Genomic DNA, 21,172 nt, shown 5'->3' with positions numbered 1-21,172 from the left:
CTGGACTTTCACAATAAGAGGAAAGTGAGATAATGAATTTAAAAGAATGCATTAGGACTCCGTTGGATGCCAGAAAGAATATGCTAATACACCCATTTCATCCTTTCCTTTAAACAAACAAAGGGATTCCTTTGTGATGTCATAAAATATTCCCTGTGGGATTTGCACAATGTTTGTAGATACTGCGCTACTGAAATAGAAGCTCATAAACAAGCATTTGATTTATGTCATTCCTTTGGAAATTTAATAATTTTTTCCCCTTGGAATGGAATTTTGGCATATTTTACATTATGTTTAGTATTATTAAACACATCCCACAGGAAAGCATTGTTGGCCGTGAAAGCTTGCAATTCATCGCAAATACTTTCTGCATGCAAGAGTGCCCTCTAGATATGGTACAATATTGCCATATGCAAAAACATGTCTATAGCATGAGACCAAACTAAAAGGTATCAATTTCAAGAGTTACTGAAAACCGATATACATAATGGTTGCATCCATTGGCAGTGGGTGGCCATTTAATCTGGTGAGTTGGAGGCAGGCCCCATCACACAATCTGCCTGTCTCTCTGTGTGTGTCTTTCTCTCCTGACACACAGTTTTTCTATCCTCCCTAGTACTAGCACACACTCATGCACGCGTGTGCACACACACAAACACACAAGAGGAGAAGTGACAGTGAGTTGGCAGTAAACCACACTGTTCAAGTTGGAATTAACTCTTTATTAGCAAGAACACCATCAAGCAATAGGAGAATGCGCCTGCACAAAGCCAATATTTTCCTGCCTCTTCTGGTTCTGGGAGACAAGGGGAGGGGAGCCTGTCACAGTAGGAGGGAGAAATACCCAGCCTGGCTCATCTCTGCCTCTTGGCCTTCCTCATCTCACTCTCCTGCTTCAGCTTCTGCCTCTGATTCTAGACTACAGTGGTGCCTTGGGTTAAGAACTTAATTCGTTCTGGAGGTCCGTTCTTAACTTGAAACTGCTCTTAACCTGAAGCACCACTTTAGCTAATGGGGCCTACCGCTGCCACTGCGCCACCGCCACACAATTTCTGTTCTCATCCTGAAGCAAAGTTCTTAACCTGAGGTACTATTTCTGGGTTAGCGGAGTCTGTAGCCTGAAGTGTCTGTAACCCGAGGTACCGCTGTACTCTCTGCCACAGCCTCTGCCTGCTTACTAAACCCTGCTACCTCTTCAGCTTCCAGCACCTCCTTCTCCTAGTCCCCTTGTTGGAGATTCATTCCCCGTGTCTGCAGTCATGGGATTGTTGTCTATCACATGACGGTGTATGTTTTCATTCTAGGGTGTGGGAAGTGACGGAGACAGGATGTTTGTGTTATTGTGTTCCATGAAGTGGGACTATTGTCCTTTGTTCTTTTCTCTCTTTGCTGTCTGATGAGGAAGAGGCAGGAGCTAAATCAGAAAGCGCCAAGTGTATTATATGTAAATAAACGTAGATTAGCCAAAATGCTGTGCTATTGGTTCTGTTACACAAACTGTGAAGACTCTACGTATCCCTAAGTGTGCCAATGTCTGTTGTCATCAGTAGCTGTGATGTTTAGGGAGAAAAAAGCTTTTGAAGCTCCCGAACGATCGACCAGGAGGGAGAGAACATGCCAGTCGGGCATGTGTCTCTGCCAGGGTCCTACACGAGAGGACGCTCCTGACAGTCCCCCTCTTCTCCCTCTGACAGCTCATCATCAGCCTACAATCAATCCCCGGCCCTAAGCCTTCTTCCCTCGCTAGTTCCCTAGCTGGTTCCACCCACCAGCTGGTTCCCTAGCTGGTTCCACCCATCATGCATCCAACCGGTCCATGACCTGAAGCTAGAGTCTGCGAGGAGGAAAATAATAAAGCTAGGGAAGGAGAGCATTTATATAGTTCCTGGTCACCAAACTGCACAGAAGCAAACCAGAGGAGCTGCTTGGGGAAGGACAGCCTCCCCTTCTTCCCTGAGCAAATCACATCCTTTTTTCTGTGGCAACAAATATAACATCTCTCGTTTAGACCAGTTTTCAAAAGAAAAGCTTTCCTCAAGGCTTGTTTTCTGCCAGAGTGAATTGCAGCTGACTTGGTCTCTTTAAACCTCATCAGTGCCATCTTTTATTTCAGTCAGATTCAGTCTTCCATTTCCCTTCTTTCTACTGCTGTCTGCATTTATATATTTTTCTACTAAAGTTGTGCTCAGGTTAATAAAAGTGAAGCTTGATTTACAGGAAAGTGTAGATGGATAGATGTTTAGTTGATGTGTTAAGGCCAGACTAAATACCAAATATTCAAGTTCTTCTAGCTTTATGAAAGACTGGGTGTATAAGAGTGTGTCAGAGGGGAAAGTAGCATTGTGACATTAAAGGAACATAGGTGCAGTATAAAGTTATGTAAGACAGCTCCCTTACACAAACTGGTAGATAATAAAATGAATGAGGGTTAAAGGGTTGGCTGTGTGCTTTTAGCAGAGTCCTCTGAGAGATACAATGTACATGTGGTTTTCATTTGCCAAGAAAGAGCTAGGCTAGCACAGTTGCTAGAAGTGTCTATATGCTTTTAATGCATTTTCTGTTATGTCAGTTGTCATTAGAGACCTTTTTTTCCCTTGTAAGGTACAGTAGGATCAAAAAAGGGCAGATATCTTTTAGTGGGCATTGCATTCAAACTCATTGGTCCTTAGCTGTTTTTTAATGACATGTCAGAGGGTAACTTTTGATTGGTTAAAGAAAATAACATAGCAGCAGCTCAAGGAAATAACTGGTATTTCAACATAATTAGAGAAGGACTGTTTCCTTTGACCCTATCCATGAGGACTCAAGACAAATAATTGAAAGAGCAGAACTCTGGCTGTATTAAGTGCCAGGCATGTGTTCATGGAATGCATACAAGGTGCCGCTGATGATGAAAAATTAAATACTCAATAAACCAGGCATGGAGTGGAAAAAAAGCTTCTTTTATTATAACGCTCAGACAGCTGTTACAAACCAAATGCATTTTCCTGACATGTAAGTGGAACCTTGGTACAATCTAGTTGGGACATTCCTTTTAGCTATGCGCTGGTAAAAATAAGAAGTAATTCCTAGAAGCCGTTTTGCAAAAACAGTGTGTACAGCTAACTAACAGAAGCTATACAAATATCCAACAGCAGCTGGCATGGTGGGTCAGAGATACCCAGAGCTCCCTCCTGACTCCAGCATTGCTACAGCAATGGATGTAGCAGCTCTGCCCACTCCAGTCTCATCCAGGTAAGTGAAGCAGCACCAGTCTTGGGATGGGGGTCTGCCCCATCACACTGGCTGCTACTGCAGTATTAACAGATGTTGGCAATGGCCCATCTCAGAAACCAAGGGTCACTTGGAGACTGCTCTCCTACACATAGAAGCTTCATTGTGCACAATGTGGCTTAACCCCAGGAAAACAAGTGCACACAGGATTGCAACCTATCCCCCCCCCCCAGTAGTACAGTATTCTGAGGAACTCTGGGATACCTCAGTTAAAAGCTCAATAGTGGAAGACAATCTGCCTTAAGGGCTTTCCGCAGGCATCTGGTTAGCCACTGTGAACAGGATGCTGGACTAAATGGGCCTTTTGAATGGCTCCAGCAGGGCTCTTTTTAGGTTCTGTGCTTCAGAGAAGCTTATCCACCACAACTGATAGTGGAATGAGCTGTGTTTTCTTGAAGGACAACTTTCCTTCCGTCACTCATCTCTCCTTGCAGTGCACAGCTGCAGAGGATTGTTGGATATGTTCTGGAACATTCAGTTTCCACAAGCCAATAGGCCAAGCCAGTGAATCAATAACACATCCTAAAACATCCTCGAGACTTTTCTGCGGTTATGCAGCAGATGTGTAAGAATTTGTCAGCAGATCAAAAAATCTGGAAAAGTGGTTTTCTGTAGACCGAAAATGTGGAAACCACTTCTGTACAGTATTATGTTCCCTTCTATTACTATATAATCCCCTTGTAGGAAATATATAAATGTTTTAAGTCTTTCTTTCTTTTTACACTGGGCACAGCCAAGCCACAGTGAAGCCCTCGGAAGTCCTGATTTCAAAGGGAAAGTTAACCCTCTCGTGCATAAATGAACCTGATTTTGAAGCACTTTGCTTTAGCTGAATTATGTCCATGGTTTATTGCATTTTACAGTCTTGTTTTGGTGCTATTGGTAGGGAACTCTGTAAATAAATCACTATTACTGCTACTCATTCAGAGATATACAAAAGTTCATACCCATTACAAGTATCTTTATATAATACCCTGAAATAAATCAGCTACTTAATCTAAAAAAGAACAAAGGCATAAATAAGAAAAGAAAAAGAAGACAATGCGAAAGAAGAAAAATTAAAGAATGATAAAGATAAAGACTTTCGATTCTTTGTCCTGCAGCTAAATATAGTATCCACTCATTAAGAGCCATCCATTCTATCCTCTGTAAACCAGTATTTTTTCAATCTTCAAATCACTGTGCTACAAGTTCATTTTCTCTTTCACGCAAAAAGTCAGTAAGAAGTTTCCAGTCCTGAATAAATGTCAACAATTATTTGCCATCTCAGCCAAGTTTAATAACTTTATCAGCCAGGGATGTATTTATTCATCTTTGTGCATATAATAATCTTGCCACTGTAATCACAAGTTGGAGTAATGTTCTATAATTCTTTTCTCGTTCTGTATCCGTTAACCCTAAAAGAAAGAGTTCCAGCTTCAATTGAATATTAACCTTTAAAATCTGCTGTATCAATGTATGCATTTGTAGCCAATATATTTTAGCCTTTTTACATGTCCACCTTGGAAGTACCATTCCGTGTTGGCAAACACATTTCTTGCCACTGGTCAGTGTCTGAAATTATTCTTGCACAAAATCTTGATTGGGCAGCACAGGCTCTTGATGCACAACATTGATTTAACTTGACTGCTTTCTTAGTGTTGACCTATAGGTTCCCTGGTGAATTCCAAGTACCATTAGAAACAACTTTTCAGAGCATCAAATGAAAAGGGAGCTTCATTTACAAAAACAGCTGTTGCCAAGCAGGTTTAGGTTAGGACCATGGTGCAGGAACGAAATCCAATCATTTGCTCCCATACTAGTTCCAGAAGCAGACTCATAAGCCTTCTCTTCCATATGTTCCCCAATATGATTCAGGGTCCAGTTTGGCATTTTTGGAGTGGCCTGGGATGATCTAGGCTCCAAACTGGTTTGTGGGCCTTTCATAGCCATGCAATCAGGGGACATGGGAAAGATATGCCTCCCCTCCCTCCTCTCTGGACCATGTATTTAATCAGGTTTTAGGACTTTGTGGTCAGGGGTAGGATGGAGAAGGAGACATTTATAGGCTGTCTGGGAGCATCCTTCTGCCCCACACTGTTTCTTGCTGCCAGACCATCTCCCCCCTTTTGACAGACCTAGATCACTCTGGATGGATCTGATCTGACTCAGAGTAATCTGGGACTGCTGAGAGTTCTTGTCCTATGTTATTTAACCCAAAGATGCTGAGGATTGGTACATAAATAGGGATGTTCCTGCTTGAAAGGGGGAAAGTAGCAGCATAGAGCAAAGCACCAGCAAGAAGAATGAAATCAACAATAATATAGCGAATAAATAAATCGGAATTGATGTCATGTTTGTGAAACCAGTGGAATGTTTGTCACACATAATACAGTAGGTGTGAGCTCCTGCAACATTTTCCCCCTCACAACTTTTTGGGGGATTTTGTAGGATTGCAATGACCAAGCTACTCTGGGACAAGAGCTCACTAGCTTGGTTATCTTTGAGTTCTCACATGTTCTTGGCTTAATTTCTATCTTTGGTGACTATTTTTGGCAGGGTGAATTAAATGTTAAGGTGGTTGGAGTGAGTGTCAAAAGTGTCCCACAATGGATTGAGATCATGAGCACACCAGATGTTTCACTAACATTATTTGCAGTGGTGTGCTAGAGTTTTATGCATGTCTCTTATAGGTTCTGAGTGCCTCGTTTTAGTAAGGAAGACAGGTCATGCTATACTTTCCTGCTACAGAATGTAAAGGTGACTACTGTTCAGCTGAAGTTAAGTTCTGTATACAAAAATATAACATGGGAGAAGAATCGCAACGCCTAATAGAAGATATGAGGATGAATTCTGAAGAGCTCTTATGACTAAACCTAATGTAATTTACAAGAAGGATTGCCTTCAGGGAATGAATTGTAGATGCTTGGGTATTACAAGGGGGAGAGTAGCAACCGATATTTGGATTACTTGAACCTTCGTTTTACAAAATGTCTGGAGGAGTTTTAGAGAGCTCTCATGCTTATGCCTCTTACTTAGTGCCCCAAGACAGATTGTACTCATGGAATGAAATAAATGAGAATTCCATGTGGACGTAAGTGACATCCTGGACTAGGTTCAATACAAAAGAAACAAGATCCTCTTTGAAATGGTGAGGTGACCATCCAGAAATGACAGCTGAGTAATTTGCCTTGTGATTACCTACTCATGTGAGTCATAGAGCATGATGCACACAAAACATTACTCATGTTTGAAAATCAATGGGTACAAAAATAAAGAGATGAAATCTAAAGCCAGATAAGACCCAGCTTTGCCAAGGCAAATCATACCACGTCCTCCATTCTCCAATCTGCAAAGACTAGTAGTGTTATAACAATGAACATGAAAAGTTGATAGAGTACTGTAAGTGTAATAATAAAGCGGTTGCTGCTACTAATTATTTTTAATTAAATATTAATTTTACACCACAGTTCCATATTAACAAACCCTGGCTCACATTATCTCAAGTAAGCCTTTTAATACATCTCAACCATTTGTGGCTTTGCAAATTACAACAGCAATTTGGATACAGGACAGAATCTTCAGCAGTTCCTCCTATGCCCTCTTGGCCAGAGGAGACGCCCCTGTTGCCATCAGTATCTGAAGACGAGCAGCATCTCCAACATTCCTATCTTGTAAAAGGTTGTGATTACAGAACAAGGGATCCTGCCCCTTGTCCAGGCAGCTCCCACAGAAGGGGAGGTCTTTCCAGCTTTCAAAAGGCTCCAAGCAGCATCTCTGCTATGGCAACATCCTGTTATTACCCACAATGAAGAGTGGGAGGAAGGGCTATAGGCAGCAGAACTCACTGGGAGCTATCCATGGTCCTGATAGGGCTGCCTGAATCTGGACATACCCTGCCATGTCAAGCTATAAGTTTCTTTTATATATAGCCTTGTAAATATGTCTTGTATGTTACAAACTTCTTGTGGGGTTTTTAAGTCAGTGTTTCAGTTCGAAGAAGCACTGTGCCAAAAAAGTGCGTGCCCGTGCACTTAGAAATTGCAAGCCTATTTGTTTGCAAAGGAAGGCCTCCACTAGTCAGCCCACCTTTTCTACGAGATCCACCAAAACCGCTACCCAGTCTGCACCAAGTCCTACGCCATCAACCACTTCCCCAAAAGGATGGCATTGAAGACAGACTTCTGTCTGTGACAATAAAGGGAATGCTAACTCACTTGTTAAAACTCGTCTGCTTGTAACAAATTTAATAGCCATCAGTAAGCACAAACTGGTTGTTCCTACATTTGAGTGTGGAATAATGAGGTTAAGCTAATGGCAACTTCAATCAGAGCATCTCTCTTAAGTTCCCACCCTTTGCAGGAAGCTGCTGTCTCCTGGATGAATTTAGAGCTGATTTCGTTGTGCATTGATTAAAGGTAAAGGGACCCCTGACCGTTAGGTCCAGTTGCGGATGACACTGGGGTTGCACTGCTCATCTCGCTTTACTGGCCGAGGGAGCTGGCATTTGTCCGCATACAGCTTCTGGGTCATGTGTACAGCTTCCGGGTCATGTGGCCAGCAGTGCACGGAAATGCCATTTATTTTCCCGCCAGAGTGGTACCTACTTATCTACTTGCACTTTGACATGCTTTCAAACTGCTAGGTGGCAGGAGCATGGACCGAGCAACGCGAGCTCACCCTGTCACGGGGATTCGAACCGCCAACCTTCTGATAGGCAAGCCCTAGGCTCTGTGGTTTAGACCGTGCATTGAATAACAGTACAATCAAATTCTCTCCTCCCCTGCCTCATTGCTCCAGTTCACGTACTCTCGGTATGAGGCAGCAGACTCTTTCCTTGGAGGTTTATAAGCAGAGACTGGATGGCTATCTATCATGTATGATCTGGTTGAGATTCTTGCATTGCTGGGGGTTAGACTAGATGGCCGTTGGGATCCCTTCCAACTCTGGAATGGTATGACTGGCAAGTTATAGCCCTTCATATGTCACTATAGAAATGGCACACATGCAGGCCAGCACTTCTACTACCCCAAGCATTTAAAATAGTTTGTAGTTTACTGCGAGGCTATTAGTGTGACATGAGAATAGCTACTGTACCCTCATGGGTATGAATTTTTATTTCAGAGCCGAGGCTTTAAAGGTAGTGTATGCAAGGGAATGTATTCCTTGTGACACTTAACAGTGCTATTTGCATTCTGTTGGTGAGAAAATTCTACTGGTTCAATAACATAAGTTAATGATTTTCATTTGCTTTTATGCAATACATGGGCTGGATTTTCTTCATGGGTGCTGCTAGTGTACTTTCTCCTGGAGCTTGAGACACAACATAGAACAGATTGTCTCCTTTTCAAAATGGCCTTGATTTTCTGTGGTGAGCTGTTACATGCCAACAGTTTACCACAGAGACAAATGCTACGTGATGTGAAGCAGCCTTTGTCTTGCAGCTGTGATGTGCGCAGCAATCTTAACTTCAGTCATTTTGGCTCCTCATTCGACTTCATCGGCTCCTTTTCTTTACCTTGACACTATAATGATATGACTCCTGACTTAGCTACTAGGCTTGCTCATGAAACTGCCAAAATGTACTATATAGACTGGGAAGGAACAACAAGGTTTCTCACTACAGCTTGCTTTCACATGTTGCACCCTAAAGATGTCTTATACAGCGGTACCTCGGGTTAAGAACTTAATTTGTTCTGGAGGTCCGTTCTTAACCTGAAACTGTTCCTAACCTGAGGTACCACTTTAGCTAATGGGGCCTCCTGCTGCCGCCATAGCACAATTTCTGTTCTCATCCTGAAGCAAAGTTCTTAACCCGAGGTACTATTTCTGGGTTAGCAGAGTGTGTAACCTGAAGCGTCTGTAACCCGAGGTACCACTGTACAGACTAGCTCAGTATTGTGCACAATGACAGTCAGTAGTTCTCCAGAAATTTAGACGGGATATTCCTAGCTCTTCCTGGAAATGCCAGAGCCAGAACCAGAGACCTTTTGTTCTACCACTTAGCCAAGACCCCGAGTATACAAAATCATTTTCTGCTACTGCTGTTCTGCAATGAAAAGCATTAATGAAGGACAGTCGATTAGCTTTTTTTCTATGATCAAGAGAATGCATACTAGTACTTTCTCATCAAGGACTGATACAAGAAGCTAACGGAAATGAAAAACGTATATAAATGGCACATGAGAAATGGAAAGGAACCACTGAGTAATTTAGTACCACTTCCTCACTGTGCGTGTGCTGTTTATTCAAATTACGAAGATATAGATGACGTTTGTTGTTGTGGAGTTAGATGAAGCAAGGTGGCAGTGCATAGCACTCATACTTCCATAAGCTAGTCAGGCTGCGATATCCAACAAGTATGTAAACTGCATATTTTTCAGCTGACTGTTCAGAATCATTACTGAATATGTTAGGGTTTTGTTTGACAGAATTTCCATTTTAGACACACATAAAGATTATAAAATGAAACAGATGACAAATATTCCTGAAAAGCCAAGGCCATCACTGGGTGTTTATATTCTAAATCTATGACTTAATATTCTTATAGCTCTTCTGAGAGCCTGGTGTAAGCAAGGAACAACTTCTTTCCAGGATGAGCATTTACAGGAATGTACGTTCCGTTCTGAGTAATTTAGAAGAGGAGTGGCTTCAAATGTTATGAGAAGTGCTGATAGGTGGATGCACAAAGTGGCACCCGCTTCTGCCTTCTCGTTTTCAGTGTCCTGAATTAACAGGGTTTTTTTCAAGGAGGAAGTCCAACTTTAGTTATAGTTTCCCTCTCCACACAAAATACCACCCCACCCGCCACTTTGAGACCTTACAGTCCAGGGGTGCCCAAACTTTTTCAAAGAGGATCAAACTTTTTTCCAAAGAGGACCAAAGTGAACATGTGTGAGGGCCGACCACAGTTGTTGCGCTTTTAAAAAAATGTTTACCCCAAAATTGTTCAGCTTTTTTTTTTTTTAGAATTTTACACCAGGACATATACTGCCACGGGGGCCAGATTAGGCCCCCAAAACAGACTTTGGACATGCCTGCCTTACACAGAATATGCAAAAGGAAATATCTCCACAAACCAAGGTATGAAGATAGGCTCTGACCCTGGCTTTATATCATAGCTCGGCAAGAGCTCTCAAGTCACAGTCACTCAGTTTGGGTGTCATCGGAAACTGGGGGCTTAAGAAACAACAAAAATCTTCACTGAAACCAGGGGTGCAAGGAAACAGCTTGTTCCTGCCCACGGACCCACAGTTCATCAGACTGGAATGATAACATTTGAAATGGGCCACTACTATTTTTGCTTATTTTACTTCTGTGTGGTGAAAAGAAAAAGTGCAGTAATGTGTATCTTTGTCATCGGGTGTCTATTTATAGTGCCCCTATATCCAGAGCAAAGAGCTCAGGGTTACATACAGTTCACAAGATTTCCAGAAGTTTTGAAACTCTTGGACATTAAATGTAGATTGAATTCTACAATTATTCTTCTATGGAATTACAAAGAAGAGTTAGGAAGATACTGTGAATGAAGAAAAATGGTTAGAACAAACACTATTTTGCCTTGTCCCAAGCAATTTATTTGAACCATTTTACTTAGATGTTTTGCTGTGCAAACATGAACTCTCATTAGAATTATGAGCTTTGCCATACACTGAAAGTTTCAGAATGCTGTTTCTTTTGAAATAATACAGGCATTTTATATTCATACAAATTATCTTATACATTTAAATTTAAAATTTACAAGAACAGTCTTGGATAGAACTGTCGTACCACACGGGCATTTAAAAAGCATGCAGACCATTTAGACATTTACAGGTTCAAATCTTTATTGTTTGAAAATTCTACGTGTCTTTTACAATACAATAATTTGTTACTTCAATGACCTTTTCATAGTTAATGTACAATGGATTCTTTTTTTCCTGAACCTCAGCCATGAAATATAATTTTATCAATATGATTTTTCTAAATAGATTAATACAAGACTTCTCTGTGGATTGGGAAGGTTCAGGTGCATCTTTTAAATACAAGAGCACATCTGCTTCCCTTCAAAACTCTGTGATCAATCCTTTGAAAAAAGCTTTACCTATTGCTGTTTCGTATCAGTCCAACATTTTTCTTCTCTCTCTTTCTCCTATTAAAGGGCTTTGTAACACCAGTTGCAGTAGTTACCTTTTCATCTACTGAGGCAAACTCATGTTGAAGAAACTTATGATTATCTGCATGCAATGAACACTCCTCTTTAAATAACTGATGAATTTATACATATTATAAAGAATCTGTTAAAGAGTGCAAGTATTTTGATAATGATTTCACAAAAGGTCATATGCTGGTAATAATGGTAGCTAACATTTAACACCTAATAGGAACTAATGTATATTTAACAGGCTATTAGCATGGCTAGTAAATAAGCCATGATATGTAAGATTTGCCCTTTCAGAAAATGAACTCATTTGGTCCACACTTCTAAAGTTATCCAGGTAAAAAAATTGGAACAGTTAGGCCAGACGTTGTGATGAAATCCTTGTTTCTAAAATGTAACACATTAAAAAGGAAGAAGGGAGGGGGGACAGTATTACATTGTGGAGCATTGTCATGGGACCTCAGTATAAAAAGATGATGGCCAGCTACTTGGGAGTGGTGAATGAGCACTGAAGGCCAGGCCAGAAAAAAATGGTGATGAGGAGTTTCCATCATGTGTTATACTTTCTTGTTCCATGGCACTGCTTTTACTCTGTAGAATTTTGTACCCAAAGGAACTTTAAATCTGTTTTGTGCCTAAGCAAAAACAAAAACACACATATGCAAAGAATTATTTGAAATATACCAGAGCTAGTCAGAAGACAATACTTTTTCATCTCATTTATTGGCCGACGTGGTTGAGCTGGCAGCTGCATGGCATTTCCGCTGTGAATGGGCAATGCAACTAAATCTACCCAATTTAACAGAATAAGATATTTAAGTGAAACCGAATCTCCTTTTGAGGTAAATTACTATTTCACCATCTAGTGGGCTATGGGTAAAAAAAATGTAATTTTGTGACACCTCAAAGCACTTGCTTCTTGATTAGCTATTGGCAGCAGCTCAGCAAATTACTAAAGTATTTGCCCGAAGATAATTAAAAGTATTTCATGGTTAGCCAAGCTTTTAGACTTAAGAAGTTGATCCAGAGCACTTTCATAAAAAATAGTGTTGATGGCTATGATATGTGAGGGATGAATTAAAAAGTTAACAATTACTTTATTTTTCTGTGTATAAGACTAGGTTTTCCCCCTAAAAAAAAAAGTCAAAAATTAGGGGGCGTCTTATACAGAGATACATCTCCCCCCCTTTTTTTCTTAAATCTGAGTCCCCCAAAATAGGGGGCATCTTACAGACTGAAAAATATGGTACTTTAAATATTACTCCTACAACTGAGTTTAAAACAGAGTTATGAGCAAGAATGAGGGTAAAGTTCCCTCTTAACTAAAAGGAACTCTTGCAACTATTTTCAATGAGCCATGCTGAAACTGAATATGTATCCTTACCTTTTTTGCCTGACAATATTCCTTTTCCATCACTTTTCCCAACACCCAGGGTCTTCGAGATGCTCCTGAAGCTGGAAGGAGAATATTTATTACTTGTGGCATGATAATATCCAAACTACTTTAGGCACAAAAACGTCCATGGCCATTTATCTAGCAGGCACATTATAATCTTAATTTCAACTATGTGACAGAATAAAAAACTTCCATATACAAAATGTTACCTCAAATTGGTACAATATTCTAAACTCACAATCTTGCATTTAAATTTGGAAAAGCGTAAATGAATTTGAAAAAGCCTAAATGGCAAAAATGTTTATAGTGGCATATTGTCATCTTTTTGCGACATACAGTGGTACCTCTGGATACGAACGGGATCCGTTCCGGATCCCCGTTCGCATCCTGAAGTGAACGCAACCCATGTCTGCAGGTCGCGATTCACCGTTTCCGCGCATGACGTCATTGACCGTCTGCGCATGCTTAAGCGGTGAAACCCAGAAGTAACGCGTTCCGTTACTTCCGGGTCGCCACGGAGTGCAACCCGAAAGCGCTCAACCTGAAGCATATTTAACCCAAGGTATGACTGTACTGACAAAAGAAATTGGTTTATTGTATGGTGCGTAAGAGAGATCTACTCTCACCAAGGAGCAATAGAAGATAAAAGCAGGCAGGCAACTCACCTTCATCTCTGCTACACTTCAGTTGCCCAACCCAGCACCAAAGAAAACTTCCTTAGGCAACTTTAAAGCTACATGGACATTAATTAGTGGGGCATACTTTGATTCTTCATCTTTTTCATTCCACCTTCCCACAGCTGTCAACTTTTCCCTTTTTTTAAGGGAAATTCCCTTATTCCGAATAGGATTCCTCACAAGAAAAGGGAAAAGTTGACAGCTATGCACCTTCCTCAAATCCACCCACCCACAGATATTGCTTCCCTGCTACTCATTAGAGAAGCAAAGCATTAAACCTCCATCCTCAATGCTGCTCAACTAATCTGCACAGAACACTTAAGTAGCAGGAGAAAAAAGACTGTGGCTACACCCTCATTCTCTCACTGCTCAGTTCATCGGCAGGAGAGGACACCACAAGCTGCATAAAATTAAAACAGTGGGCTGCACGTAGTATGTGGCAAGGGATTGACCACCTCTGTACTACAGATAGAAACAAAGGGTATGTTTCTTGGTACATATGCATAATAGCTGGCAAATGTGCACATTGCCCAGAAAATGTAAAAAATGCAGTTAGGTTGTATACAATGCCCCACTCAAATACCTTTGGAGATAATACATGGAAAATATGCGTGCAAAATACTATCAACTTGTAAACATTCAAGAAGTCCTGCTAGAAAGTATATTGACTGGAAAATGTGCACAATTCCCTCTTCATGTTTACATTTTTCATAATACGTGGGAATCATGCACTAGCCAGCGTTTATATATATACTGGCCCCAACACGTATATGTAATACATGCATTCACATGTTCAAACATAAATTTTAAGCAGATTATTGCAAGACTGAATATTTAAATGCACCAGAAGAACATTCTCTCCAGAGTTATGACACTTACCACACTCACCTGGTTTGAGATCCAGTGCAGCAAGAGATTCTGAGTGTAAGAAATACAAAGTTGGGCTAACAGTAAATAATACATAGTTGTCGTGACGTTCATCCAAAATAATGAGAACCAAATCGCCAACCTGAAAACTGGATAAAAAATACAAGGCTCAGAAGAAAAGCAGCACAATTGTATTTTTGTTTACTCAGAGGAAAGCCCTACTAAGTTCAGTGGGCTTCCTCCTAGGAAAGGGACCACAAGATTGCAGCCTGCGTCATTACACACTTTACACACTTTGGTGCCGTGATATGCTTTTGAGGCATTATGTAGTTTTTGCTTTCACCAGCTAGGTATGGACATGTTGCCAGAATCGAGGACTTTTGTGTTGAACCAAAGGTGAAATGTTCTGGAAGGCCTGCAGACACTGTCTTGGTAGTCAAGATAACCCCAAACTAATTGGCAGTTGTTGCACGAATGAGCTCATAGATGTTTATATTCACTTGCTTTGATATATGCTAATTGGCTTGCTTTGATGCTGTGCTTATCTGTGGGCTTTGGGGTGCTGGGCTCTAGGCCCAGAGAAGGGAGAAACTTTGGACAGTTGCCACCTATGGCCTCACTGGCCAGGTGTGATGGGAGGTTCTGGGTAAACTCACATATGTTGCTTTGTGCATAAAGGATGTATACATGTCTCCTTGGGTGCGGACAAGCCACCTCCTTACTGCAATGTCCATCCCACTTTTGTAAAGGCTGGGAGACCTGGCAGGCTGGTTGGCTGCAAGTCCCCACCTTTTTTTAAATAAAGCACCAGAACTGGTCACTCTGGCGTTTTTGACATCCTTCTTTGGTATCCCTGCATCTGACCAGTCCCACAAGCCCTCCTTTGGGCCAGTGGATCAGGACAACTTTATAAAACAAAGTGCATCCTATTATGCGTTTCCATATGACTTTGTAAAACAAAAGTACATATGTAGTGGGTTGTTGTTCTAAAAAATACAGCCAGTGCTGTGCAGTAGGTAGCATCGGACTAGAAGTGGGAAGACAGGTTCAAATCCTCACTTTCAGTTGCACAGTTGTGTGGGGGGAACCTCTACTGGAGAGTACTCCCTTAAGGATGCAGACCAGTATCACTTGAATTACATCAACCAGGTTTTTTGTATTTGGCAGCAAATGTCCCCTCTCTACACACCCACCTATTATGTCTCATAAGCAAGCTGTTTTCAAAGAAACGGTCTAAGGCAAGTTTAATTCTAGGATATTATCTATCCCAACACAAACAATGCATTATTTTTTTTAAAGACACCTGCGGTGGGGCAATTAGATGCTTACCTAAAACAATAGGAACAATTAAATAAACCAAGGCAGGGAATTGACTCACTCAGTAGCTTTTCAGATATACTGTTTTCAGTCTGCACTCAATTAGAACTTTAAAAAGCATTTACCAGAAGAGGATTTTTTTAAAAAAGAATTCAATAAAACAGAAAAAAAAAATCCTTGACCATTATTAACACCCATACTTACTCTCTGATTGCAATTTTCTCAGAATGTCTTAGAGACACCGAAGACATGCTTTGAGACATCTGCAAAAATGAGACAGCATTATTATCCTTTTCTGAAGGGTTTGTGTGACATATTCTGGCCATAGGGTCACTTTTGTAACATATTTCTATTACCACTTATTAGACTGCCTAGGGACACCACCAGACACCAGTGGAAGATATCCTTTCAGTATGAATGAAAGCTTTAAAGAAATGCTCTTTATCTGGGCCATAGCTGGAGAGCTCTTTAACCAATAGCCTGGATGCAAAACTGGTTCACTCTCCACAGGCTATTTTTGACAGATGAGTGGGGCCACAAAGATTCCTACCAAAAGCACATCTTGCATTGGTGCTATATTTTTTGCAGGGATCAGCTACACTCAGGAGTTCCAACTGGGAGTCTGCATATGGTGATGATCATTCACCTGTACTGAATTTAACTTTGAATGGCATTAACTGAATAGCTGGTACTGTACTGACCTGCCACTGTGAAACTCAATTTTAAAAAGGAAGGCAATGAGGACAGAGGCTCAGTAATGAAACAAAAATGTGTGAATGCACTGGGATGGAGGTGGCAGAAGCAGCAGTGGCAAGTTTCTTTTTACTATTATTTGTATGAGAAAGTGTGTGATGGGAAGGTTGTGACAAGGTTTCTGTGTGAGGATGTGTGTGGCAGTAGGGCATGTATGTGCACGCACACACACATGCATGTAAACACACAGTCCTCAACTTACTGCCAATCCTGCCTACAGCCCCTTGGGGTCAAAAAGGTTGCTCACCCCTATTGTTTGGGCTTGGAGTGAGTACTTCACTCAGAGTCAAATGGGCAAGAATATAACAAGAGTCCTGCTGTATCAAACCAAAGGTCCAACTAGCTCAGTATGCTGTTCTCACCAGATGCCTATGAAAAGACTGCAAGCAGGACTATTCCCCACACACCCAAATGGAAAGAAAACGTTCAGAAGCTGACCAAATTATGCTCAGCATTCACATTGCTACCAAAAGAGCACGGACACTTACATCAAACACTGAAACCCATATTAAATGATGCATCAAAATCATTTCCACACAATATAAAACTTCTCTTAAAAGTATAGTTTTTTCCAAGGACCATTCTGTGCACAACCATTTCAAAGAAACGAACAGAAAGTAAGGGGGGGGGGAATCACTTTTTTTTATACAGTATTGTAAAAATCTTTCATGGCATTTTCAGGTCCAAACACCATCAATAAGTTTATTAACATGCTTTCTTATTTCATCCTAATTTTAAACAAGGCTGTTAAAAACTGTGTGCCTCATCACCAGATCTGGTCTTAAGTCTCAATATATAAAATAATTACTTTTATCATCTGTTTTCTCTGTTAGGCTTTCTCTCCAACATATTGGCCTGAATCCAAAGATCTACATGCTCGACAGGGCTAATAAGAGGCAATCAATTTGTGTTCTGCTATGTTGACAGTGTAACTTTTTGTCCATATGGAAAATAAAAGCTGAATATATACGCTTTTGTCCGGTAACCCCACACCTTTTAGAATCTTTCCTTTATTTTGTGACATTTAAACTCAGGGTTTTTCATAGTCTCAGTCACAAAAATAACATGTTCCAGTGACTCTAGATGAAAGAGGTCTGTTTCCTTACTGCACCTCGTAGATACTAAGAGGGTCCTAAAATAACACTCAATCAATGGAAAACTGAACTTAAATCCTTGCTCTCAGAGTACATCCGAGCTGAGAGAATGTACTTCACATCTCTTCTTTATAATGACGTAAATGAAAGGAAGCATTTGCTGATAAAATCTTGGGAGTATCAAGAAAAAATGCAGTCATGCTCTTGGCTGCTACATTAGTTGCTTCAAAACCAAGTAGCAGCTATAATTACCCATGGACTGGCAAAAACTAGCTTTAGATTATTCGTGCTTACTTGTGAAATAATTAAGTTACTGTTTTCCCCTTGTGAAACTTCTGTTACTGACAAAAAACGGTCTTTAAATCATACATCCAACTGCCAAATGCTCTCTTGTAGCTTTGTTATGTTCAGCTGAACACAATTCAATATAAGATTTATTAGACTTCACATGAGGGAAAAAGGAAAGTTTGCCATTAAATGAAAGTTTGGCTACAAACATTTAGAAGCAAGTTATTTATATCAGTGAGACGTACTTTTCAAGTAAAAATGGATAGGATTACGTAGGATGGTAGTCAACTCAATAACTGCACTCACACAAGGATTACCATTAACACAATGGGACTATGAGGGTTATGAGAGCCTCAGATCAGATTTAGGGGGTATACAAGGGGAAGAGAAAGAGAGAACATTCTGTTCTGCTGTTGGAATGTTTACTGCAATACTATGTTGGATCCAACCAATAGTATTTTAGAATGCCAGTGAAAAGTATCTCCAGTGAAAACTACTTTTTTACTGCACTTCAACATCATTATTATGCAAAACTATTACTGTATCACTGATTCTTAGTTACAAAGTAATTAGAAACCTTCTATAATACTTCTATTCCTATGAAGTGGTTACAAAATCTCATTAAAGAAAGCAGGCAAGACTCCAGCTTGCCTGCTGAATATTCTCTGTTTTGCAGAGCCTTTGTGGATGCATCAATAGCAGGAGTAGCCAAAGTGATTTCCTCATGATTTTGCTGGGCTATCATTTCCATCAATCCCAGGCAACATGGCTGACTGACTACAACACTCATCATCCCTGACCGACTACATCTGGAGGGTGCTATGCAGGTTACCCATTCTAAGGCATGTTCTCTATGCTCCCAGCACTCCTTGATGGCTGTACACTGTGGGGAAGGTTCAGCAATGAGGGACAAGCCTTCTTGAAATAATCTTTAATCAAGAATGATTTAATCAATTGATCAATCAAGTCTACTGCCAACCATCCCTAAATGAACACCACTGCATACCTAGTCAAAGTCCTTTACACAAATCACAAACAGAAACATAAATAAATCTAATAAACACTTGTAATGCTGCAATACCAGCAGCTTTCATGAGTGCTATGTGTTCCAGATCCCCATGTAGCCACATCTCTCCTGTTATGACATCATGCTTCTAGACTAATGCATCACAATTCTAGATCATACATCTTGGACTAGATCAGCTCCTAGCAACTCCCATGGAACTGCTTCTGGCAAGGTTGTTACTCACTATATATTGCTAGCTTTATTTTCAAGCAATACACACACACACGAACATACATATGAATAATTTCCCCTGTTTCTTTGAAAAACTACTCCCATCCTCAATTTCTAAAATATCTTAGATTTTATTAAAAAGAGAGAAATCAAATAAACAAAAAGGAGGAATATTTGCTCTCCCCACCACTTTGAAAGTATTGGTTTAATTATTATTTTTTACTCCTCAACAGTTTTCTTGGGCCTCTCAATTACAAGGATCATCACATCCAAATGTAGCCTGGCTTAACGCTGTATTATAAAGGCATACCCTCTTGAGCTAAGTCTCATTGCCACAAGCCAAGAGTGGCAAAAACCTACCTGTTTAACCACATTTGTTTTCTAAACACATAATTTTGTTATATGCTTACCAATCTTTGATTAAGCCTCTTATTTTCCTCCTCTTTCAACTGCAACGTCTATAAAACAGCATAACACAAACCTTTCAACATTTTGTTTAAATATAGTTTTACATTTATTAGTTTTATAACTTCATATGCATGTTTTCAATATTTTAAGACTGCAATTCTATACTTATGTGGGAGAGGATGGCTCATTTATCTCAGTGCGACTTAAAGTCTGAGTAAACAGGTTTAGGATTGTGTTGCTAGAGGCTCAATTTTTTTAAAAAAACACTATAGATGTAAGTATGTGTGTGTGCATAGCTAAGTGTATAACCCACACTTATTTATTGTGCCACATTAGTGGGTTTGAATATGTTTCAGATCAGATTTGGCCTACTGGAACAGAAATTCATACCAGCTGTGCCATCTATTAAGTATGAACTCAAATAATGGTGTTCATAGCCGAATCATTTTTCTTCCAAGTAGTTACATACAGTGGTGCCTCGCAAGACGAAAAGAATCCGTTCTGTGATTCTCTTCGTCTAGCGGTTTTTTCGTCTTGCGAAGCAAGCTCATTGACGGATTAGCGGATTAGCGCTATTAGCGGCTTTTAGTGGCTTATCTGCTGATCGGATCAGCTGATAAGCGGCTTAGCGGCTTAGAAAAAGGGGGGGAGGGAAAAAACCAGCAGGAACTCGCAAGACATTGTCTTGCGAAGCAAACCCATAGGAAATTCGTTTTGCGAAGCACCTCCAAAACGGAAAACTCTTTCGTCTAGCGAGTTTTCCGTCTTGCGAGGCATTCGTCTTGAGGGGCACCACTGTAACTTGGAAATTCAGCTTTGATTTCGTGAAAGTTAAAATTTTCTCTCATTGGCTAGCAAAGAAGTTGCATGATAGAAGAAATTCTCAAATCTTTGCTGCTGTTAAATTAATTTGGCCCATGGTGTCCGAGCTTCCAAGACACGTCCCAACTGCAATTTATGACCTGCAGTTTGAGGGCAGGGGAGGAATTTGAAAACAGTCATCTCTACAGATGAGCTCTCCCACCAGCACCACACCAGCTTTGACTGGAGGTGGGTGAGATCCAAGTACTCATCTTCCCTTTTTTACTGGCATATGGCTGGGTAGGCGAGATCTGTATTACAAGTTTAAAAACCAGTCAACACATCTATAACCAGTCATTGTTTGACATCTTTTTAACTACAGGTGTTAGGGATTAAACCTGGTGCTTTCTGGATACAAAGCGTGTGTTACATCCCTGAGTTTTCTCAGTAACCTATGAAATGTGTATTAATTGGAAAGCCAAAGTAACCACAATAATTCCTATGCTTCTAGTTTTAACGGGAATCAGTTTAAATGTCCTAATATAAAAGGGTAGTATTGACTCTGATCCAATAGTTCTAAGCAGCTAAAATGAGGAAATGCTTTCAGTCATCCAGTTGCAGAATAGCAGCATTAATAGTTGTGTTACTACTCAGTAATACTTAAAAAACGGGACGCGGGTGGCGCTGTGGGTTAAACCACAGAGCCTAGGACTTGCCGATCAGAAGGTCGGCGGTTCGAATCCCCATGACGGGGTGAGTTCCCGTTGCTCGGTCCCTGCTCCTGCCAACCTAGCAGTTCGAAAGCATGTCAAAGTGCAAGTAGATAAATAGGTACCGCTCAGGCGGGAAGGTAAACGGCGTTTCCGTGCGCTGCTCTGGTTCGCCAGAAGCGGCTTAGTCATGCTGGCCACATGACCCGGAAGCTGTACGCCGGCTCCCTCG

The 21,172-nt window shown here is 40.7% G+C and overlaps 1 protein-coding gene across 3 annotated transcripts in view; it reads right to left on the bottom strand.

Moving 5' to 3' along the window:
- Positions 1–10,806: 10,806 nt before the first annotated feature.
- The window catches only part of RB1CC1 (RB1 inducible coiled-coil 1), a 47,591-nt gene continuing 37,225 nt past the window's right edge, over positions 10,807–21,172 (bottom strand). For 2 of the 3 annotated variants that reach the window (XM_083517871.1, XM_083517872.1), the window contains exons 20-24: positions 19,432–19,479; positions 15,854–15,912; positions 14,345–14,481; positions 12,777–12,847; positions 10,807–12,027 (exon numbers count right to left, since the gene is read on the bottom strand). In XM_083517871.1, coding sequence (XP_083373997.1) covers positions 11,950–12,027; positions 12,777–12,847; positions 14,345–14,481; positions 15,854–15,912; positions 19,432–19,479 — 393 coding nt within the window. In that variant the 3' untranslated portion in view covers positions 10,807–11,949. The remainder of the gene's footprint in view (positions 12,028–12,776; positions 12,848–14,344; positions 14,482–15,853; positions 15,913–19,431; positions 19,480–21,172) is intronic. The other variant, XM_083517873.1, reaches the window with a different exon arrangement.

This window comes from Podarcis liolepis, assembly GCF_965112155.1.
Source record: "Podarcis liolepis genome assembly, chromosome: 8".
NCBI classification, from domain to species: domain Eukaryota; kingdom Metazoa; phylum Chordata; class Lepidosauria; order Squamata; family Lacertidae; genus Podarcis; species Podarcis liolepis.
The sequence above is the reverse complement of the archived record's forward strand: the minus strand, read 5'-3'. Positions and strand labels throughout refer to the sequence as shown.